The sequence below is a fragment of the Ranitomeya variabilis genome, chromosome 5 (genome assembly GCF_051348905.1).
Source record: "Ranitomeya variabilis isolate aRanVar5 chromosome 5, aRanVar5.hap1, whole genome shotgun sequence".
In the NCBI taxonomy this organism is placed as follows: domain Eukaryota; kingdom Metazoa; phylum Chordata; class Amphibia; order Anura; family Dendrobatidae; genus Ranitomeya; species Ranitomeya variabilis.
The window spans coordinates 648,922,805-648,947,634 of NC_135236.1; the positions used below are offsets into that span (position 1 = coordinate 648,922,805).

A 24,830-nucleotide genomic window follows, 5' to 3' on the forward strand; every position below is an offset into this window, starting at 1 on the left:
AAGAAACACTGAAGCAACCGAAAAATTAAAAAAGGATGAAAAATAGAAAGCAAAGAGGGGCCCAGTGGGACTTTGTTGACCAAGTGCCCGCATAGAGTCCGCCCTGCCCGTTGTATAAAGCCCATTTTTTCAGCAGATCAGTGGTGGTCCGAGACCCCGGACTTAGTAGCTCTGATCTTATCGCTCAGAAGATCATCTCTAGAAATACCATAAGAGCACAAGAAGTTACATGGAGCACAGATATAGCGAGATTAATGACACTTGTGTTCTTCAGTTTTGGATTAGTGACAGTGGAAGAAGATGGATGATAGGAGTAGTAGTGGGGGTGATGCACTAGTTCAGTCATTGACTCCAGTGACAAGAACTGGGTTTATTGGTTTTTTTATAATTAAAAGTAATAAATAAAATGTCGCCTCTGATCCTGTTCGGGAGAGATGACGCTCGGATCGACAGTTCTGTGGGTATAAAATGATCCTTGAACAATTATTAGTCCGTTCTTTCCGCCGCTCTTTGGTCTAAGTCACCAAAACAGCCACGTCCTGTGCGGATAAAGACAAGGAGAATGGCCGGGATCCATCTCCGCTGACTGTCCGGTACACTTGCTGCTCGTTATCGTGCTGAAGTCGCTCCCGGAGCTGTACTTCCTTCTCTAGGGCAGCTTTGGTGCTCAGCAGCTCCTCTGTCATACACCTGCAATACAATAGAGATAGTGGGATTAATTCACGTCCGTTATATCAGGGAGTCTGAGAATCCAGCGCAGAATTCAACAGAAAGTGGAATTTTAGGAGATCAGTGGCAGAAGACTGTGGGAAATCACAGTGGCAGACCACGCCATCACTATGTGGCCTATGGTCAGGGGTGGGCCGGCTACTGTGTACTTCTCCTGCTTTTCCTGTAGCTGCCACTAGAGGGAGCACTCTGCTTAAAGATGTCGAAGCATGCTTCATATATATATATATATATATATATATATATATATATATATATATATATATATATATATATATATATATATATATGTTTTATACACATACACCTTCATACGCGGTGGGTGCCAGCTGTGAACCCCGGTCACCGATACGGCCTAAAAGAAGATTGCTCACGGGACAATATTGTATTATACCAGAGATCAAGTGCCAGCAGGTTCAAGAAAGGAGACTAAAAAAGTAGTAAAAGAATGTTAAAATATCCTTAATTAAGCTAAAAAATGTATTATTCTTCCATTTCATTTGCGGTTAAAAAAGAAAAGAAAAAAAGTGGTATTTTTGTGCCTGTAAGAGTCCAAACTTTTAAAATATCACAAATGCATGTGAATGTCATAAAGATAAAATTACAAGACCTGCCTCACAAATAAAATGGCATAAAAAGCGATCAAAATGCTCTATGGATATCAAAATACTACCAATAAAAAAGTACAGCTCACTCAAAAAAGCAAAATAACACAGCTTTACTAACGAATAAACGTCATGGTCTCAAAATATGTTGGTACAAACAAAAAAATTTGTTGTAAAACTATAAGGTCAGTATTGGTTTAATCACGCAGAAGTGTGGAAAAAAAGTTCATCCTCCCGGACTGATCTTTCATTCTCAAAATTCTTCATTCACAGGTAAAATCCGTCTTTAGCGAGTACAGATCTTCCCATGACGGAGAAGGGAGATGACAGCTGGTGCTCATAAAGTTCTATGGAGAAGTGCAAGGTGAAATTGCACCAGAATGTCCAAAATAAATCCAAAACAAAATATCAAAACTACAGAGGTTTTTCTGTAATTGCACCCCACAAATATTTTTTTTCGCATCAATTTTATGTTAAATTAAGAAAATTACAAAAAAGGCCTTCGTTGGGGTATGCGGATTAAAAAAAAAAAAATGTGAAAAAAAAGGATGAAAAAACTAATAAAAGGAGGTTTTGGCAGCACAGGATAAGTGACTATGTACATGTTAAACACATTTTTTAGGGTGCTAAAATATCTCAAATTTAAAAAAAAAATTATGTTAATTTTGCAACAGGACCTGATTAAAAAATTTTGATCACTTTTTACGCATTTCCTATGAAAACCTAATGCATCCTTATGGTAAAAGACAACAAACCTTCCTAGTGTAGCCTGATCCTGCAGTTTCTTGCAGCAGTACCCTACGTGGTTACTGGCATCGTGCTATTTACCATTTGCTTGTTGTCAGTTACCATGGAAATGCATAGATTTGCACAGAGCTGCGGCTGCAAAACTATAGGATTTTTTTAAGGATTTATTTTATTATTTTCAAAAAGATTAAAGGGAAACTGTCACGTATAAAAAAAACCCCACTATTAACCTGCAGATATGGGGTTAATCTTACATTTTAATAATGTTCTGAGCATGCTCAGCACCGCACTGAGAGCCCCCACTGCCAGGAGGAAATGAGCTTTATTTCTCCCAGCGGGCTTTTAATCATAGGCGTGCAGCCATCAGCCAGCTCAGCGTTAGAACCGGCTGTCAGTAAGGGTGCGTGTCCACGGTCAGGATGGCCGGCGGTATCGCCGGAGCCGCCCGGCGCTAAGCCCCGCCCCTTTCTGGGACGCAATCATGCCGGATGTGTTAACTCTTCACATCCGGGATCATCGCTCTCTCCCATAGGGCCCTGTGATATGCCTTGCGGGGACGCTGCGTCCCCGCAAGGTGTACGGGCATGCTGCGATCTGAAAAGACGCGCAGCATGTCCGGAATCGCAGGGCCGCCGCGTGCGGGTTTCCACGCATAGTGGAGACGGGATTTCATCAAATCCCCTCCACTATGCTGGAACATCTGGACGCTGCGTGTTTGACGCTGCAGCTCGGCGCAGCGTCAAACACGCAGCGTTTACTGACCGTGGAAACTCACCCTTAGTGGTGAGGGGCGGTTTCAGCCGCGCTGGCCACGCCTCTATAACTGAAAGCTCCCGGCAGTGGGGCTTTCAGTGCAGGCGCCGGGCAGTTTCAGTAAGCCATTATCCTGCAGATTAATAGTGTTTTTTTCACATGACAGGTTTCCTTTAATAATTAAGTGGGAAAATAATAATAAAAAAAAAATGAAAATTTTTTTTTTTTTAAATTTGACAATATTCCACATCATAGTTTGGTTGCTACAACATTGTGCGTGCACTGAAGCAGGACAAGGACATTTCACGTTTATCATGGGCTGACGTAAATGGGAGAAGTTTGGTTTTTGTCACTTTGAATATGCAAAATTCCTGGATAAGAATCTAACAATGCTGAGCGGTAATAATAATACAGAATCGGATGGCGGGCTCACACTGCGATGGTGGAGTGCTTCTGCGTCCGCTCCTGCAAAGCTTCATTTTCCTGCTGGAGCATCTTCTTCTTCTCCTCCAGTGCGAGGATCCGCTCCATCTGCCGGCAACACAGAATCGGTAACATGGGCAATATGTATCATGCACCGGCTATATACATTTTTGACTGTGTAGCATTTAGAGAATAATGTAATTTAAAAGCCACCATAAAGCAATTAAAATACAGAAAAAAAGTTAACGTTTTAAAAAAAATAAATAAATTAAAAAAAATAAAATCTCCCACTAGTTCAAATCGCCCCTATTTTGCCCCACTAAAAATAAGACAATTTAACAAAAAAAAAATAAATAAATAAAATATTTGGTATTGGTGCATACAGAGATGTCCAATCTGTAAAAATAATAAATAAATTAATCCAACTGATAAACGGAATAAAGAGAAAAAAAATTAAAACGACAATTACTTTTGTGGTCGCTGCAACATTGAAATAAAATGCAATCGAAACATCGTATCTACCCCAAAATGGTATATATATTATATATATATATATCAGCTCAAGGCACAAAAAATAAGCCATCACACTGCCGCAGAACCAGAAAAAAAGAGAACACTATGGGTCTCACAAAATGTCGAGAAAAGTCCCCCAAAAATGTTTGGACAAATTTCAGAATTTTTTTTTCACCACTTAAATAAAAAAAACTATACGTTTGGTATCGGTGTACTCGTACAGGCATCGGGAATTATAATGGCAGGTCAGATTTTTTATATAAAAAAAAAAAATAATAAAAAAATATTGTGGAATTGCATTTTTGTGCAATTTGGATTTTTCCCCCATTTTCCAGTACACTATATGGTAAATTCAAAGGTGTCCTTCAAAAGTACAACATGTCCAACAAAAAACAAGCCCTCTGACCTCTGTAAGAGGTGCAGAAACACTATGCTACCACTCACCATGCCCTGCTGGTTCAGTAGCTTCTTGTCTTTCTCCTTGATCAGGCTATTCTTCATCTCGATGACAAAGTACAAGCTGTGCAGCTCCTGCTCCCAGAACTCTCCGGGGCTCCCATAATCCTTAGTAAATACCATAAAGGTGATATCATGAGAAAACAAAGGAGCAGCATTGGCCTCAATGACCGGAGTACGTGATTGTGGCACAGAAACAGCGCTGCGTCCTGGAAGCTTAAAGACAAGACGACTCTTGTAGAACGGCTGCATGAAATCGCTTGGACTTACTGATATAAGTGCAAGTCGTTCGGAACTGTTGGATGTCTTCCGGCACAGAAAAGGAACTTCATCCTCTTATTTCTCAGTGAGTAACCAGTGAAGTGCTTCGAAGGGGCTGGCCATCCAGCTCAGCGCTTCGAGGGGGTTGGCCATCCAGCTCAGCGCTTAGAGGGGGCTGGCCATCCAGCTCAGTGCTTAGAGGGGGCTGGCCATCCAGCTCAGTGCTTAGAGGGGGCTGGCCGTCCAGCTCAGTGCTTAGAGGGGGCTGGCCATCCAGCTCAGTGCTTAGAGGGGGCTGGCCATCCAGCTCAGTGCTTAGAGGGGGCTGGCCATCCAGCTCAGTGCTTAGAGGGGGCAGGCCATCCAGCTCAGTGCTTAGAGGGGGCTGGCCATCCAGCTCAGTGCTTAGAGGGGGCAGGCCATCCAGCTCAGTGCTTAGAGGGGGCTGGCCATCCAGCTCAGTGCTTAGAGGGGGCTGGCCATCCAGCTCAGTGCTTAGAGGGGGCTGGCCATCCAGCTCAGTGCTTAGAGGGGGCTGGCCATCCAGCTCAGTGCTTAGAGGGGGCTGGCCATCCAGCTCAGTGCTTAGAGGGGGCTGGCCATCCAGCTCAGTGCTGAGGGGGCTGGCCATCCAGCTCAGTGCTTAGAGGGGGCTGGCCATCCAGCTCAGTGCTTAGAGGGGGCTGGCCATCCAGCTCAGTGCTTAGAGGGAGCTGGCCATCCAGCTCAGTGCTTAGAGGGGGCTGGCCATCCAGCTCAGTGCTTAGAGGGGGCTGGCCATCCAGCTCAGTGCTTAGAGGGGGCTGGCCATCCAGCTCAGTGCTTAGAGGGGGGTGGCCATCCAGCTCAGTGCTTCAAGAAGGGTGGCCATCCAGCTCAGTGCTTCGAGGGTGCTGGCCATCCAGCTCAGCACTTCAAGGGGGCTGGCCATCCAGCTCAGCGCTTCGAGGGGGCTGGCCATCCAGCTCAGCGCTTCGAGAGGGCTGGCCATCCAGCTCAGTGCTTCGAGAGGGGTGGCCATCCAGCTCAGTGCTTCGAGGGGGCTGGCCATCCAGCTCAGTGCTTCGAGGGGGCTGGCCATCCAGCTCAGTGCTTTGACTCAGCCAGACTGTAGAACTATAGCAGTAAGCCAGGCAGCCTTCCTCCTTTAAGCAGGCCACTGGTCATGTGCTAACACTGAGATGGGTGGAAAGTTACCTATCTGTGTGTTACTTATATTGATTTGCTGGCCTGTCGCAATGTCAGATGTAACGACGTTGGGTCATATGGATCGATTTGCAAAAACTCCTAGTTAGCGCTGTTATCAAGATACTGGAAAAGTATACTTGTAAGTGTAATCACTAAAGACTCCTTTATCTGGCTGGACAATCCCTTTAAAGAAGACCTATCATCAGGTTAAAAGTGAACCGCTTTTGCTTTTATATTATTCCTACTTCTTCCCTGAGTAGTATTCCATTTTCTTTTAAATGAATTCACCAGAAATATGGGCCTTTTTATTTAGTGCAAATTTTTGCCTTTTACCCAGGAGGCGTGGCTCACAGGATGAAAACGCAAAGCAGCCTAAAGACACGCCCCTGAGGATCCAGTGAGCCACAACCAATTGCAAAGACTAATAAAATCAACACTAAATAAAAGATGAATATCTTTGGAATCGAAAAATATTATTAAAGTATTTTGAAGGCACCTCACTAAGAAAAGTAAACCACATAAAATATAATTTTGCTTTAACGATGGCAACATGTACAACGGTTGCATAGGTTGGGCGTTTGAGTTGGGAGATTTTACACAGCATGATGAGAACTGAAACTAAGCCGATTCCAACATCGACACACAAAATCCTAAAACAAACAAGCATTACATAAGAGGAAAAATGTAAACGATTAAAATGTTAAACTTATGAACTTTTTCTGATAGAGGGGACCCTGGCTCAGAAACTACAAGCCGGCCCTTAATGCCTTTATGTGTATAACTAGAGGGAGGTTTGGAATGCAAAACACACCCAAGTGCGGAGAGATCATCAAAGGAATAGGATTACTGCATTGTGCCCTGAAAGAACTTCAACGTGAATATCAATGAGTAACAGGCTGCAAGTGAAGCAACGCAACACGGATCTGAGGAATTCAGTTTTGCCAAGAGGATTAAACTGTGCACGTACACCGTAAATGCAGTGCGGCTTTATGTCAAACGATGCAGGTGCTCAAAAGGCACCTACCCGATTCTATTGACACATTAAATAAACCTAACACTTGTATTTCCAATAAAGTAAATTTTGGATCATTTTTTTTTAGAACTCTATATTGTGTTGTTCCTCATGGGAGGGGCTAAAACTGACAATTGGGCGGTACACTAAAGTCTTATCAATAGAATGTGCCTCTACACTGTCTGAACGTAGCCATTTTAAGAGTGTGTAGGGACAACCCCATAGAAAATGGGTAATGATACCAAACTGGTGTCATTGATGGAACGTGGTTATTATTAAAGGGATTATCCACCACAGGAAAATCCATTCATTGATACAGTGCCCCATAGAAAATAAATAAAAAAGACAATCACCTCCTGGACTAGTGCCTTTCCTGGGATGTTGGCACTGTATTTCCCGATTGGTATGTCATGTGACCGCTGCAGTCAATCAATGACTGCAGTTTTCACTATTATACCAGAGCCATGTGACCGCCGGGAGACAATGTGGCGACACTGCTGGAATGGCGCCAGTCTGGGAGGTATGTCTTTTTCTCTCCTGTAGTGGACACCCCCTTTAACCAAAGGCGAATTCGTTTAATTGGCTTTGTACCTTAATATGCCTCTCGTAGTTTTGTTTCAAGGCAGATTCCTCACTTTGCTGAATTTTTTGTCGAAGGGATTCCAGCTGGCTTTTCAGGTCAGTAGTGGTTTCCTATAAAAAGTATATATAGGGAGCAATGTATTTAAGCATTATACAAACAAATACCTTAAAGGGGTTGTCATTAGCTGTTCCATCCAGATAGGGACTGAATGGAGAGGTGGCCATGAGTATGAGGTATGTGACCACCTCTCTATTCATTCACTGTCCAGCAGAATGTGAGGCAGGACAGGGCTTCAGGGGCCTCCATTCTGCAGTCCAATTCTGTCGAAAAGCCATAAATATCTGCCATGGAAATATTCCTTTAAGTTTGGTTCTTACCGTAAGTGAGGTCTTTTCTTGTTCAAAGCTTTTTTGGAGATCTGTGGGAAAAAAAAGTAAAAGTACTTATTCAAGTATTATAATAACTGAAATATAATAAAAAAAACCTATTACTATAATATCATAAAACATCAGAGAAAAGCTACAATGATAATGATAATAAGTATTTCTCCCAGAAAATCATTGCAATTACACATGTTCTGTTAAACAAGTTTATTTTCATGGTGTGTATTGGAACAAGACGAAAAAAAAAAAAGTCAAATTGGGCATAATTTCACACAAAACCCCAAAATGGGCCAGACAAAATTGTTGGCACCCTCATCTTAATATTTGGATGCACACCCTTTGGAATAAATAACTGCAACCAATCGCTTCCTGTAACCATCAACAACCTTCTTCCACCTCTGTACTGGAATTTTGGACCACTCTTCTTTTGCAAACTGCTTCAGGTCTCATAATTGAAGGCGTCTTCTCCCAACAATTCTAAGATCTGTCTACAGGTGTTCAATGGCATTTATATCCGGATTCATTGATGGCCATTTCAAAACTCTCCAGCGCTTTGTTTGCATCCATTTCTGGGTGCTTCTTGAAGTATGTTTGGGGTCATTGTCCTGCTGGAAGACCCATGACATAGAACACAAATCAAACTTTCTGACACCAGGCACTACATTGCAACTCAAAATCCTTTGGTAATCTTCAGATTTCATTATGCCTTGCACACAGTCAAATCACCCACTGCCAGAGGCAACAAAACAACACCAAAACATCTTTTATCCTCCACCATATTTGACTGTAGGTACTGTATTCTTTTCCTTGTAGGCCTCATTCCATTTTCAGTAGACAGTAGAATGATGTGCTGTACCAAAAAGCTCTATCTTGGATTCATTTGTTCACCAGACGCTTTCCCAGAAAATTTGCGGCTTACTCGCGTACATTTTGGAAAATTCCAGCCTAGCTTTTATATGTCTCAGTGTCAGCAATAGGGTCCTCTTGGGTCTCATTTCATTTCATTCAAATGTCGATGGATAGGTCGCACTGACACTGATGCTCCCTGAGCCTGCAGGACAGCTTGAATTTCTCCGGTACTGGATTGGGCTGGCTTATCCACCATCCAGCCTATCCTGCGTTGCAATCTTTCATCAATTTTTCTCTGCTGTCTAAGTCCAGGGAGATTAACTACAGTGCCATGGGTTGTAAACTTGTTGATTATGTTGTGCTCCGTGGACAAAGGAACATCCAGATGTCTGGAGATGGACTTGTAACCTTAAAATTGTTAATATTTTTCCAGCAACTTTGGAAGTCATCAGACAGCTTTCTTCTCCTCTTTCTGTTCTCCATGCTTAGTGTGGCATACACAGACGCACAATGCAAATATGAGTCGATGTCTCCCCTTTTTATCTGGTTTCAGGTGTGATTTTCATATTGCCCACACCTGTTACTTGCCACAGGTGAATTTGAATGAGCATCATATGTTGAAACAGAGTTGCTTACCCACAATTTTGGAAAAGTGCCAACAGTTATGTCCGGTCCATTTTTTGGGGTTGTGTGTGAAATTATGTCCAATTTACTTTTTTTCTCTCAGTTTTTTTTTTGTGTTTTTCCAATACACACAAAAGGAAACAAACGTGTAATGGCAATTTTCTGGGAGAAATACTTCATTTTCTGGAACAATTTCATTTCAAGGGTGCCAACACTAACGGCCATGACTGTACAATACCATGTATGCGCTAATAACATAAAATAACACATAAAAACTACACTAACATTTTCACGTTTCAAATAAATAAATCAACATAAGACTGGTGATAACATAACTGTTTGGCTGGAGAATAGCCAAGGTAGCTTTAGTAGTGGACAGTTGATGCCCTCAAAACGCACTATTATTATTATTTTTCTTACTTATATAACGCCATTAATCCCACAAAGCTTTAAATACATTATCGGAACTGTCCCCTTTGGAGCTCACAATCTACATTCCCTATCAGTATGTCTTTGGGGTGTGAGAGGAAACCGGAGAACCCGTAAGAAACCCACCCAAACACGGGCAGAACATACAAACTCCTTACAGATGTAGTCCTTGGTAGTATTTGAACCCAGGACCCCAGTGTTAACCACTGAGCCACCATGTTGCCCATACTAATGGCATTCCTAAGGGTTGCCATGGCAGGTGTGGCCTAGCAAATATCCCCAAGCCAGTCCTGTAGTAAAGCAGAACTTCAAAACAATGCTGTGCTCTTAAGCTCCCCCTGCTGTCAGTGATGCCTATTAATTTGTAGACCATTTTTTGTGTATTGGCGCATCCCCACTTTCCCCTGACAGCAGTGTATATTAGCATACATTATTTACCTGCAATTTTCACATCCATTTCAGCCTTCAGTTCTGAGGTCTTCTCTAAAAGCTGCTGCTCTGTTTCCACATCGGCTTCTCTCTTTGCCTGCAACAAGCATATATGGTTTATTCACATGCACCATGTTTGTTGCAGGAAACATCTGCAGGTGCCCCCAGGGAATTACGCAGCGGCAGATTGGCACTACAACATGCAGCTCTTGATGCCGATTTCCCTGCATCCTAAAGAAACCTCTGCTGCCTCAATGCCGATCTTGGTGCATTCAGGCCTTCAGTGGTCCTGCTGCAGTGATCACAAGAGATGTAGTGTCACCACAGGAGACTGGGATGCACCACGACCGGCATGGAAACACTGCCAAGAGAGGAAAGATCGGTATCAAAAGTGCACGTCATGTTATTTTTTTTAATTTTTGGACTTGTGGATTTTTCTGCTGACCCGTGGGTCCAAGTATCGAAGAGTCACAGCTCCTAAAGCCTGACAGCAGTACCAAGTTAGTTCCCGATCTGGGCTTTTATGTGAACGCACCTGTCCCTTCAGCTCATATTCCAACTCTTCTAGCTTGAGGCTGTTGGCCTTCTCCAGGGCCACCTTCTCCTCCTGGAATCTCTGAAGTAGACTTTTGATTTCCTGCTCATAGTCCTTGATCTTTTGAGTCCCGTTATCTACAAATTAGGTCAAAAAACACATGGGAGACTTGGTGGAATCCTACAGACAACGTCTATACAGACATATAACATTATCTAGTACAAAACACTATACTGACAATATAAAGGAAACCACGGATAACAATGTTCACGAGGGTCCACATTAAAGCAGTTGTCTGCTACCTCATACTCCACCAGTGTCCCCTGCTGCTCTCTTGGTTTCCTCTACATTCGGGAACACAGATTGGCTGCAGTGGGTTATGTTTCATTCGAGACGGAAGAAAGAGCTAAAAGTCTCTTCTTATTTTTGTTCAGAAAGAACATGGCCACTGCAGCCAATTGGAAGCAGATAATTAGCTGCAGCGGTCTCCTGACGTTCTGTAAAGGAAGAGGACACCAGGAGACCAGCCAGAAAGAATAGGAAGTCCTATAGATGTGTGTTTGTTTGTTTATTTTGGGGGGGATCCAAGAGGGCAAAGTTTCTTCTTGTGGAGAATGACAAGCCAGGCCTGGCCTGCCAATGTGAGGAGACCTCTAAGCCGTGCAATGCTCCTCTGGGAAATTAAATATGAAAATTCACTCTTCAGAGAAGAAGAGGACTAGAACTCTAATGCCACCTATTGGAAGTATTAATCCTAGAAGTCAAGATTGGTCCTTTAAAAAATCTTGACTCACAACTTGGCATAAATCCAAACCGGAATCTCAATTTGCAGACACTGTATTTCGGGGTGTTGTCCCTCATCAGTGCAAAGTGTGAGATCTGGTTTGACTAGGTGAAAGGCATTGACCGGTATCCAAAATGTAACATTTCTCCTTGTGGGTAGTGACAAATCAAGCCTGGCCTGCCAATGTGAGGAGACCTCTAAGCCCTGCAATGCTCCTTTTGGAAAACAATATGCAAATTGACTCCAGAAAGGAACAGGAATTGAACTCTAGTGCCACCTATTGGAAGTAGCAATCCTAAAAGTCAATCTCGAGCGTTGCCATACGACTTCAACCAAGAACAAATTCGACAGGCTTATTTTTAGAATTGGACAACACCCTGTCTGCCCCCTATGCGCAGATATTAATTGTGCAACAAAGAATAACAGAGAAACTCTCACCATTTACGTCATTTAACTCTTGCACGTTCTTTGCCTTGCGACGTCTCTAAATTAAAAGAAAAAAATAAAGATATAAGGACCAGGGGTGGACACAGACTGCAGAGGGCCCCTGTGCAAGAAATTTTCCTGGGCCCCCCCCCCCATACTGCAACAAAGTTATGTAAACATATAGGTTGTAATATTTATTATCTGTTTAGAACACAACTATCAAATCTAAATAATAAATTCACGTTCAATATTACACAACTGAATATAACACAAAGCAGTCATCTATAAAGCTGTGCCGCCACATATAATGCTCCATACAATTCATTATGGCCCCATAGATGCTCCATATAACGCTGTGCCGCCACATATAATGCTCCATAGTCCATACAATTCATTATGGCCCAGATGCTCCATATAATGCTGTGCCGCCACATATAATGCTCCATACAATTCATTATGGCCCCATAGATGCTCCATATAACGCTGTGCCTGTGCCGCCACATATAATGCTCCATACAATTCATTATGGCCCCATAGATGCTCCATATAACGCTGTGCCGCCACATATAATGCTCCATACAATTCATTATGGCCCCATAGATGCTCCATATAACGCTGTGCCTGTGCCGCCACATATAATGCTCCATACAATTCATTATGGCCCCATAGATGCTCCATATAACGCTGTGCCTGTGCCGCCACATATAATGCTCCATACAATTCATTATGGCCCCATAGATGCTCCATATAACGCTGTGCCTGTGCCGCCACATATAATGCTCCATACAATTCATTATGGCCCCATAGATGCTCCACATAACGCTGTGCCGCCACATATAATGCTCCATAGTCCATACAATTCATTATGGCCCAGATGCTCCATATAATGCTGTGCCGCCACATATAATGCTCCATACAATTCATTATTACCACATAGATGCTCCATCCATAATATGGAGCATCTATGGGGCCATAATGAGTAATGGAGCATTATATGTGGCGGCACAGCTTTATATGGACTCCCTCCCTATAAAGCTGTGCCGCCAGATATAATAAATGCTCCAATTCATTATGGCCCACATAGATAGATGCTGAGTGTCTGATGCTCCGTCCATATATAACGCCTGTGCCGCTCCAATTCATTATGGCCCCGGGCCCGGCCCCCAGGGCCCCATAGATAGATGCTGAGTGATGCTGCTCCGTCCATATATAACGCCTGTGCCGCCACATATAAATGCATACTCACCTCGGCTCGACTCTCGTCTCTGCCCGCCCGCTGGTCCTCACCGTCCCGTCTCTCCGCACTGACTGATCAGGCAGAGGGCGGCGCGCACACTATACGTCATCCGCGTCACCGCGTGCCCTCTGACCTGAACAGTCAGAGCGCAGAGACGGGGCGGGAAGATGGAGCGGCGCGTGGATCGTGGACAGGTAAATATACTCACCTCCTGCTCCTGGCTCCTTCTCCCAGACCCGGACTGTGGACAGATCATGGTCTCCGCAGACTCCGGGCAGTGGCGGGCGCCGGGCACGGCAGCTTCTGAGGCTGCTCCAGCGGTCATGTCACTCGCCGGCCCGGCGCTCATTACAGCAGGAAATTCAGGAATGATGATCCACGCGTCGCAGCGGCAGGCAGGCTGCAGTGCAGCAGCACAGTCACGACTCACGAGTCACAACAATTGTCGATTGCCGACGTGCCGTGCATGTCCGTCGGGTCGGGCCCCCTCCCCGCTCTGGGCCCCGGTGCGGCTGCACCGGTTGAACCGGCGGTATGTCCGCCCCTGATAAGGACCTCTATCCATGTAAGTGCATAATCTGCTGTATTTGTGAGCACTACAAAGCCATACATACAGGATCAATCTGGGTATTATAGTCAATGGATCGTCAAAGGCATGAGCTCTATATTAATCTGGTGAGAATTATTTTTCTTTTTGTATGTGTACTCCCATTTTTTCTAATGTTCTATCAAACATTTTCTAAAAAAAAAGTACACAAACTTCAGTAGGGATCATCAGCATTGCCCAACTGGTGCACTTTAATCTTTTCATTCCCATAGACGATTAACAGGACTAGAATATGTGCACTCTTATCACCATTTTGCCCTCGCATACTGGGGCCTACAAAAGGCTCCAGTCCCTTCCATATTTCAATGGTTCTTCTCACGTATCTTGAGCAGCCCACAGCTCTGCAGTCTCCTTACTTTCTGGTTTCTTGCAGGGCAGGAACTTCTCCTTGAGTGACAGTTCTGGTAAGCAGAACTGTAGTTTTAGTAAAACTACAAGCCTGTGTGCCCACAGTGAGATTGGGCCATCAGTCTCAGACCTGTACATTCAGCTTTGGCTGTTTTTGCTGCCCGACCTTGAACCTTGTTTTTACCATCTGTTTTGCCTCCTCCCTTTGCTCTGATCCACTTTCCTCCTGGTATTTAGACCTTGGACCATCACCTGACTACACCTTTGTCACTTCTCTCTGTTTGTGACGTACCCTTCTGGCTTTTGACCTCAGACTCCTTGACTACCGTGACTCTCGGCTTGTCGGCGAGAAGGGACTCAGCGTTATACAATGGGCTGGAAACAGCTGATGGGGATGTAAGGAGTTAACTCCTCTCCCGAAACATAACAATTATGTACATTTGCCCAGGCTCTCGTGGTCGAGTTCCATGCAAACAAGCTGTACACTACGTGAGATAAAAGCGCTTATTGCAGGAAAATAACAGCAGAAAGTTATTTTCTTGCTGTCTACCTAATTAAAGCAATTGAATAACTTGACAACACCCCTTTAGGCCACTTTCCCATGATTTTATCTTGTTTTTGACAATGCAGTTTTTGTCTGTTTAAAAGGTATGTCATGTTTTAAATAAAGCTGATTTGTTTTTGATACTTTCTGGTATTTGGCTTTAACAAAACCTTATTGATACAATCATGTGTGGAATACATGCATTTTTGTTTCCGCAGAGAAAACACACTAAAAACACTTGTGTTTTTTTACCTGGCAAAATTCCATGTACACAACAGATTGTGCACAAAGACCAATTGTCTGCATGGGATATAAAATAAAAAATAAAAAATAAAAAATTCACACATGCACTACTTTCGGCCATTTTCAGACCAGAATAAGGCAGTGTGAAAACAAAGCCCGCACCCATCCGTAATGTGGATTATCACAAATTAACTAGCGGTAATTTTTCCCCCTGCAGTTTTTCAGTACATTAAACAGTAAAGTGAATGGCACCACTCAAAACTACAATTCATCCCAAAAAAAGGTAAAAATAAAAAATTGTCTGTGGTAGGAAGGGTTTAACCCTTTAAACCCCGGAACTTTTTTCGGTTTTGCGTTTTCGTTTTTCTCTCCCCTCCTTCTCAGAGCCATACCTTTTTTATTTTCCCATCAAAATGGCCATGTGAAGGCTTATTTTTTGCGGGACAAGTTGTACATTTGAACGACAGCATTGATTTTACCATGTCGTGTACTAGAAAGCGGAAAAAAAATTCCAAGTGCGGTAAAATTGCAAAAAAAAGTGCAAATCCCACACGTTTTCTGTTTGGCTTTTTTTGCTAGGTTCACTGAATTCTAAAACTGACCTGCCATTATGATTCTCCAGGTCATTACGAGTTCATAGACACCTAACATGTCCAGGTTCTTTTTTATCTAAGTGGTGTAAAACAAATTTCCAAACTTAGTTTAAAAAAAACAAAAACAAACAAAAAAACAATTTGCGCAGGTTTCCGATACTCGTAGCGTCTCCATTTTTGGGATCTTGGTTTGGGTATGGACTTATTATTTGCGTGCCGAGCTGACGTTTTTAATAATATCATTTTTGTGCAGATAAGTTCTTTTGATCGCCCATTATTGCATTTTAATGCAATGTCGCGGCAACCAAAAAACGTAATTCTGGCGTTTTTAATTTTTTTCTCGCTACGCCGTTTAGCGATCAGGTTAATCCTTTTTTCTTTATTGATAGATTGGGCGATTCTGAAAGCAGCGATACCAAATATGTGTAGGCTTGAATTTTTTTTATTGTTTTATTTTGAACGGGGCGAAAGGGGGGTGATTTGAACTTTTATATATATTTTTTTCATATTTTTAAAAAACTTTTTTTTTTTTTTTTTTTTTACTTTTGCCATGCTCAAATAGCCTCCATGGGAAGCTAGAAGCTGGCACAGCCTGATCGGCTCTGCTACATAGGGGCGATGCTCAGATCGCCCCTATGTAGTAGAATTACAGCATTGCTATGAGCGCCGACCACAGGGTGGCGCTCACAGCAATCTGACATCAACAACCATAGAGGTCTCAAGGAGACCGCATCAAAGCGGGGGTTCTGCCATCGGATGTACTATTTTGTCCGATGGCAGAAAGGGGTTAATTAAAGTCTTTCAGCCCGAAGATGAGAGACACGTTTCACATTCTGTAGATCAAAGGGACCCACACCACTCCAATATAACAGTTATCACCTATCCAATGGATATGCAATTACTTGTTTAAACAGGTATACCCCCTAAAATATTTCCAGTTATTGGAATGATGAAGATTGGTCTCTTCAGCTTTGACGATATCTGCGCTACTCACCTGTCTCGGCCTAGCGCCAAGTCCTGCTCTCCACTCCCAGGACAACATCCAATTGCTGTAGTCTACACCGGGTGCTGACCAAATACTGACCGTGTGAGTGTGGCCTAAGACTGATTCAGACAACTATGTGGGTCTGAGTAGTCAGTAAGTTTTGTAATGAGTTACCTCGTTCTGACGTTTGCCTCACCATCCAAGTTTATCAACTATCTGCATTTTCTTCCTGACTCAGACCGGCAGTTAGCCGTTTATCTGCTGTAACCTAACAAAATCTTCTATTGTGCTGTTCACACTACAATACTGCTGCAACAGTGTATTTTTCCTTTGCAGCCAAGTATTCAGTTAGCCTGTTCATCACTGTGGCCTGCAGTTAGCCATTTGTTTGCTGATTGCCAAAGATGATCTGTATGCTGCTTGAATACAACTCTGATGTTAACCATTTGCTTACTGCAAGTTCTAAAATAATAAGCATAACGCCCAAGCCCATATTTCCCAAAAAGGAATGTACAACACTTCATATAACACTAGAGCATACTGAAAACACAGATGAATAAACTGTGTTCAAAGAAGTGTCTCAAAAAAAATTTTTTTAATACAAACTCGCTTTATTTACAAAATTAAAATACAGACGCAAACATGAACAAACAATAAGGTGCCTCAATACAACCAATAAATGCGGTCAGCATGAGCAGGACACTTTTCATTTTAGAGCAGGAGTAGGGTTGGGCCTGACATTATCAGGTCATACATATAATTCATTACAATCTTCCCACTGCTTATGCAACAGTCACGAGAAACAAGTATAGGATGCTTAATACATGTCAGTTGTATACTACAATCATCTAAGTACCTATTAGGACTTAGCTTAAGGCCGATGCCATACAGCACCCTCTACTGCTTTTACTCTAATAACAGCGACATTTTAACAATCCAAGCATATTCAGTGATATACCCTATGCCCTACACATATTACCTGCTCCGTGTCTCTCCCAATGTGCTCAGCCGTGATGGCATGCTGTACCCGCCGGCCCCGACGCGCGTTTCGCGTACTGCTTACTGGGGGTGTGTCTATGCGATGAGTCTCAGAGGTCTTATGCGGTCAATTATCCAATCAGGTTATGGAGGCGGGATTAGGTTACATGCGTGATACTGAGTACACCCACTCACTCCGGGACATAATAACAACCCTATAATCTAAAAGGCCACTATACCTAATCTATCATGAAGCGGAGTGAGAAAGGGGGAATTATCATGCAGCATGGACAAAGTGTCTGTCTTGTTTGAAGTTTACTGATGAACGGATGGGCAGCGTGTATTGCCAACATATTGTATCCTGCCTCCATAACCTGACTGGATAATTGACCGCATAAGACCTCTGAGACTCATCGCATAGACACACCCCCAGGAAGCAGTACGCAAAACGTGCGTCGGGTCCGGCGGGTACAGCACGCCATCACGGCTGAGCACATTGGGAGAGACACGGAGCAGGTAATATGTTTAGGGCATAGGGTATATCACTGAATATGCTTGCTGTTATTAGAGTAAAAGCAGTAGAGGGTGCTGTATGGCATCGGCCTTAAGCCAAGTCCTAATAGGTACTTAGATGATTGTAGTATACAACTGACATGTATTAAGCATCCTATACTTGTTTCTCGTGACAGATGCACAAGCAGTGGGAAGATTGTAATGAATTATATGTATGACCTGATAATGTCAGGCCCAACCCTACTCCTACTCCTGCTCATGCTGACCGCACTTATCGGTTGTATTGCGGCACCTTATTGCTTGTTCATGTTTGCGTCTGTATTTTAATTATTTGCAAATAAAGTGAGTTTGTTTTAAATATATTTTTGAGACACTTCTTTGAACACAGTTTATCCATCGGTGTTTTCAGTATGCTCAAGTTCTAAAATGAGTCACACTCCTACCTCTTTGCCTTCTAGTGTTTCCTGCTCTGCTGTCCCGATACTCACTGATCCATGTGCCATCTGGCAAGTCGTGCCTACTGTGCCATCGCCGCTCACTGGCCTACATCTTAGAGAATCCACCGTACTGGGTGAGCCCAGATCTCTAAGTCACATGTATGATCTGTGTGTATATTGTATATTTAGAATTAATAGCCATAAACATGAAATTGTAGGTATTTTATACAACTCATTAAGCTTTGATGCAAAATTGCGCCAATAAGCTTAACGAGTCAGATGGCATTTTTTGGTTTGCCAAGAATCTACTTTCAGAACCTATATGGGTATGAGGACATGACATTTTGACATTTATAGTTTACATTATTGTGTGTGAAAATAGTCCTGAAACCCCTGGCAGTGAAATGGTTATATATTACACTTCCTCGGGTAATCGGATCCAACACGTGAGCCGATACTTTGCCTAAACTCTTTATTTTTCACGACAGTTGATCTCATCGCCGCAGCAAGACCACGGTGATGACGATTTCCCTCAGGGTAGAAACAGGATGCAGCAGTACCACATCCTGCTCAACAGGGTTCACAGGGCTGAAAAAAAAAAAAAAGGAATGAGATGAGGAGCCGCTATAGACGTTTCCTCACTTCATTGTTTCGGCCTCAACCTGTACTGTGTGCTGCCGTCAAATCTTAAGGCTTTTTTTTTTTATTTAATTTTTTTACATAGACCGAAAATCATTTGAAAGACCGTTCTTAAAAACTCTTGTTCCCCATCATTGTACCAAAAAAAAAAAAAAAAAGAGGTCGTCGATCCACCGACGATACAACAAAAGGCTTAATAGTTTAAAAAGGGATTGCAGTCAGCGGCACATCTTCCCCGTGTAAAGAGGGGAAGTCCTGCTGATAATATGCAAACTTTATGGGTGGCTACGTAATGAATTTAAAGGGTTGTCCGGCAATAAAAAAAAAATATTTTTTTAAATTTTTTTTTTTTTTAGGTATGGATTTATAAGTATTAGACAGAGAACTACTCACTTTTTAGTGCCTCCGCGTATCTAGTGAATGTCCCAGTCGGAGGATTCTGCCAGCTTCGGAAATATCGCTAGGCTTATGCCTATGATTGGCAGCAGTGGTCCATTCACTAGAAGAGCATGTCATCGGATATTTCTGCGTTTTTTTTTGTCCTAATACAGTTTGCATCAGCTTGTCTAAAAAGATCTTTAAATGACTTTTTTAGATCATCAGGCGATGCTCTGACTACATCGGCATAACAGTTGAGCCCAGTGATCGGCTACAGCGTTAATCTGCTGTATTCATGACGTAAATGATTACACCGTGCAGAGCCCCCGTTAATACAGACCATAGAAGACCAACGTGCAACAAGGCTGCTATTAAAGGTAATTGTCAGCAGGATCAGTCTGCAAAGGGTTTGTTAGTAGACTGTAACTGTTGAGATACATAGCTATGCTCAGGAGCTGCATACATAGAACGGCAGGCGATTAACCAGGACTATTTGCACAGTTGCTTCATTTTTAATTTTAGATGCATTTCAGTATTGAAAAGTTTTAAAAAGTAAGACTAGCTGCTATCAATTGTTAGATGTCTGGATTTTCTCACACATACTATCCATTCGATAGCTATGGACACCTTTAAAAATGTAGAAAATTACTTTAATTATTAGTAGTAAAATACCACTATATTTCAATCATTCCTTCAATTTCCAACCCCCTGATATGCAGTTAGAAACCTGATCCAAGTTTTCAGATTTTTCTCTTGTGGGATTGTCTCTGCCAGTAATATAGGCTGGATGTGAGGTCCGCGATTATTCAGGGTACTGAGGTTTTCAGTAACAGTATAACACATTTTAGTATCCCATTCACTTGCTTTTCGCCTTGTATATAGCTGATTTTCAATACCCTCAGAGTCCTTCTCCATCTCCCAGGAGAGGACAACCTGTAAAGCTACACAGGGGCCCAAGAGGTTTAAGGTCCCGCTTTCACCCCAAAGCAGGTGGACTTGTGCCGTGGGATGACCTTTTTTATTGCAAAGGGCCCACACATTGATCTTGTGCATGGAGCCCTCTTCTGTCTTCTATCTCCATTCAATGGAGATCCATGTACAACCTTCTTCCCGCTGCTATCTCTAACACCGAGAGAAGGGAGGAGAAGAGCAGAGAAATCAGCCAGAATCTGCTGCTCTTCTGGATTTGTAAAAAAACTATTTCACATCACTCAGATAAAGGACTTCTAGAAAAATATTCAGTAGCAAAACGGTAGAAATTTTTCAATGAACACCATTAAAAAGTTGCTTAATGGCATTTAGGAAGCTAATAAAAAACAACCACAAAAAATAATAAAAAACAACAACAACAAAAATGTGTGAAGGTATATACAGCTATTAACTCCCGGGCACATCGGCTACCCCCTCAATGGTTATAGTACTACTAATACCGGTGCTAAAATGCAGCCAGATTCAGACTGTGACAAGTGGCCTAGTGGCTAGGGCCATGGATAGCATGGTGGCTCAGTGGTTAGCACTATAGCCCTGCAGCGTTGGGGTTCTACAAGTAGTTTGTATATTCTCCCCATGCTTGAGTGGGTTTCTTATAAGTTCTCCATTTTCTCCCACACTCCAAAGAAACACTCATAGGGAATGTAGATTGTGATGTTTGTAAATGGCCATCATATGGACGAGGCATAGGGAAGATTTGGCAACGAGCAAAGAAGCAACATAAGAGATTTGGCAGAGCACAGTTGTAATAATAGGATTTAATTAATGGGAAGCCCTTTGCAGCAACCTGTATATTTTTGGATTACACTTGTAGGAGACCGAGGAAATGATATTGTATAACCTGGCCCGTTTCCTTAATGTCACACCCTATAAAGAGTCCGGGCCGGGACTATAGTAACAGCTTGGCAATTGGTATATACCAGGAAGACTATAGCTTAGTGGCCATACGGCACACACCCAGTCACTCGCTCACTGCACCAGGTACTGCAGTTGGTGCAGTAGAAAGAGAGGCTGTCAGCAGAAAATGACTGTTCAAACCAAGCACAGGGGCTTGACACACCCATTACATGGCTCAACAGTTCATGGGAGAGAATCGGATGCTATACGCAAATGACCTCAGCTCAAACCGAGCGTCATTTTACTGTCACATGTGAAAATCAAATCCCAGGTGCGGAGAAGATGGAGAACTGAATTTCTCCATCTTTTCCATTGTTTGAGTAGCTGTATATCAGACTGCACTCTGATGACATCCAAGTGCAGCATGATGTTTTGCACACACCTATACACTTGTATGGGTGCGTACTGTCTGATATTAGCTGCCAATAGCAGCATGCAGCGATTTTTTTTTCTCTTGTGGACTTGGCATTAGAAAAAAAATGCTATTCGGCACTGATCCACAGTATAACATTGGATCGATTGCTATCCGATGAAACATCGTCACAGTTATACGCTGGCTACTCGACAGTGTGAGCGAGCCCTTATAAACGTCTCCAGATTAGTGCAGTCGAATATGAATTGGGATCATCTTCCCAGCAAGAGACACACAGAATATTGTATAATTACAGATATGTATAACGAATGGCGGGGACCACAATAAAAGTTAGTAGACCTTGTCATTAAACTGTACACTACTAAGTCTTTTATTTAACTGCGCACAAAACAAAAACATGACTAAATGTAAGCGATGGAAACAGTGTAAAAAACACTAGCCAGCCAACACTCGGCAAAAGTCCATCTCCAGCCAAGGTCAGACTGGGCACAAGTCCATCTCCAGCCAAGGTCAGACTGGGCAAAAGTCCATCTCCAGCCAAGGTCAGACTGGGCAAAAGTCCATCTCCAGCCAAGGTCAGACTGGGCAAAAGTCCATCTCCAGCCAAGGTCAGACTGGGCAAAAGTCCATCTCCAGCCAAGGTCAGACTGGGCAAAAGTCCATCTCCTACCAAAGTCAGATTAGGCAAAAGTCCATCTGCTAAGGTCAGACTGGGAAAAAAGTCCATCTCCAGCCAAGGTCAGACTGGGCACAAGTCCATCTCCAGCCAAGGTCAGACTGGGCACAAGTCCATCTCCAGCCAAGGTCAGACTGGGCAAAAGTCCATCTCCAGCCAAGGTCAGACTGGGCAAAAGTCCATCTCCAGCCAAGGTCAGACTGGGCACAAGTCCATCTCCAGCCAAGGTCAGACTGGGCAAAAGTCCATCTCCAGCCAAGGTCAGACTGGGCAAAAGTCCATCTCCAGCCAAGGTCAGACTGGGCAAAAGTCCATCTCCAGCCAAGGTCAGACTGGGCAAAAGTCCATCTCCTACCAAAGTCAGATTAGGCAAAAGTCCATCTGCTAAGGTCAGACTGGGAAAAAAGTCCATCTCCAGCCAAGGTCAGACTGGGCACAAGTCCATCTCCAGCCAAGGTCAGACTGGGCACAAGTCCATCTCCAGCCAAGGTCAGACTGGGCACAAGTCCATCTCCAGCCAAGGTCAGACTGGGCAAAAGTCCATCTCCAGCCAAGGTCAGACTGGGCAAAAGTCCATCTCCAGCCAAGGTCAGACTGGGCAAAAGTCCATCTCCAGCCAAGGTCAGACTGGGCAAAAGTCCATCTCCTACCAAAGTCAGATTAGGCAAAAGTCCATCTGCTAAGGTCAGACTGGGAAAAAAGTCCATCTCCAGCCAAGGTCAGACTGGGCACAAGTCCATCTCCAGCCAAGGTCAGACTGGGCACAAGTCCATCTCCAGCCAAGGTCAGACTGGGCACAAGTCCATCTCCAGCCAAGGTCAGACTGGGCAAAAGTCCATCTCCAGCCAAGGTCAGACTGGGCAAAAGTCCATCTCCAGCCAAGGTCAGACTGGGCAAAAGTCCATCTCCAGCCAAGGTCAGACTGGGCAAAAGTCCATCTCCAGCCAAGGTCAGACTGGGCAAAAGTCCATCTCCAGCCAAGGTCAGACTGGGCAAAAGTCCATCTCCTACCAAAGTCAGATTAGGCAAAAGTCCATCTGCTAAGGTCAGACTGGGAAAAAAGTCCATCTCCAGCCAAGGTCAGACTGGGCACAAGTCCATCTCCAGCCAAGGTCAGACTGGGCACAAGTCCATCTCCAGCCAAGGTCAGACTGGGCACAAGTCCATCTCCAGCCAAGGTCAGACAGGGCACAAGTCCATCTCCAGCCAAGGTCAGACTGGGCAAAAGTCCATCTCCAGCCAAGGTCAGACTGGGCAAAAGTCCATCTCCAGCCAAGGTCAGACTGGGCAAAAGTCCATCTCCAGCCAAGGTCAGACTGGGCAAAATGTTGTGAATTTGCTTTTTGCTCCCTCTAGTGGTTACTAGTTTTTTGACTCTGGTTTTTCTGTCATTCCTTTTATCCGCACCTGGGTCGTTAGTTAGGGGTGTTGCTATATAAGCTCCCTGGACCTTCAGTTCTATGCCTGGCAACGTAGTTATCAGAGCTAGTCTGCTGTGCTCTTGTCTACTGATCCTGGTTCCAGTTATATCAGCTAAGTCTGCCTTTTGCTTTTTGATATTTGTTTTGGTTTTGTATTTTTGTCCAGCTTGTTCCCAATCTATATCCTGACCTTTGCTGGAAGCTCAAGGGGGCTGGTGTTCTCCCCCCGGACCGTTAGACGGTTCGGGGGTTCTTGAATTTCCAGTGTGGATTTTGATAGGGTTTTTGTTGACCATATAAGTTACCTTTCTTTATTCTGCTATCAGTAAGCGGGCCTCTCTGTGCTAAACCTGGTTCATTTCTGTGTTTGTCATTTCCTCTTACCTAACCGTCATTATTTGTGGGGGGCTTCTATCCAGCTTTGGGGTCCCCTTCTCTGGAGGCAAGAAAGGTCTTTGTTTTCCTCTACTAGGGGTAGCTAGATTCTCCGGCTGGCGCGTGTCATCTAGAATCAACGTAGGAATGATCCCCGGCTACTTCTAGTGTTGGCGTTAGGAGTAGATATATGGTCAACCCAGTTACCACTGCCCTATGAGCTGGATTTTTGTATTCTGCAGACTTCCACGTTCCTCTGAGACCCTCGCCATTGGGGTCATAACAGCAAAAGTCCATCTCCTACCAAAGTCAGATTAGGCAAAAGTCCATCTGCTAAGGTCAGACTGGGAAAAAAGTCCATCTCCAGCCAAGGTCAGACTGGGCACAAGTCCATCTCCAGCCAAGGTCAGACTGGGCACAAGTCCATCTCCAGCCAAGGTCAGACTGGGCAAAAGTCCATCTCCAGCCAAGGTCAGACTGGGCAAAAGTCCATCTCCAGCCAAGGTCAGACTGGGCACAAGTCCATCTCCAGCCAAGGTCAGACTGGGCACAAGTCCATCTCCAGCCAAGCTCAGACTGGGCGAAAATCCATCTCCAGCCAAGGTCAGACTGGGCAAAAGTCCATCTCCTGCCAAGGTCAGACTGGGCAAAAGTCCATCTCCTGCTAAGGTCAGACGGTCAAAAGTCCATCTCCTGCCAAAGTCAGACTGGGCAAAAGTTATTATTATCCCCCATACATCTATCTTTAGATCGCTAGTATGTCAGGCTGCAGAAAAAAAAGTATACACACAAAAAAGTTAGACCACCCCTATGTTCTTGGTGGTTGAATCATTAGTGACAGTTTGCCCCTAGTCCTGCTCCCAGAAC

The 24,830-nt window shown here is 43.7% G+C and overlaps 1 protein-coding gene across 2 annotated transcripts in view; it reads right to left on the reverse strand.

Annotated features, from left to right (window-relative positions):
• Positions 1-350: 350 nt before the first annotated feature.
• Positions 351-24,830, reverse strand: part of CCDC69 (coiled-coil domain containing 69) — a 35,003-nt gene continuing 10,523 nt past the window's right edge. For both annotated transcript variants that reach the window (XM_077266361.1, XM_077266362.1), the window contains exons 2-9: positions 11,742-11,787; positions 10,520-10,656; positions 9,994-10,081; positions 7,648-7,688; positions 7,279-7,380; positions 4,215-4,334; positions 3,268-3,365; positions 351-690 (exon numbers count right to left, since the gene is read on the reverse strand). In XM_077266361.1, the coding sequence (XP_077122476.1) occupies positions 516-690; positions 3,268-3,365; positions 4,215-4,334; positions 7,279-7,380; positions 7,648-7,688; positions 9,994-10,081; positions 10,520-10,656; positions 11,742-11,787 (807 nt within the window). In that variant the 3' untranslated portion in view covers positions 351-515. The remainder of the gene's footprint in view (positions 691-3,267; positions 3,366-4,214; positions 4,335-7,278; positions 7,381-7,647; positions 7,689-9,993; positions 10,082-10,519; positions 10,657-11,741; positions 11,788-24,830) is intronic.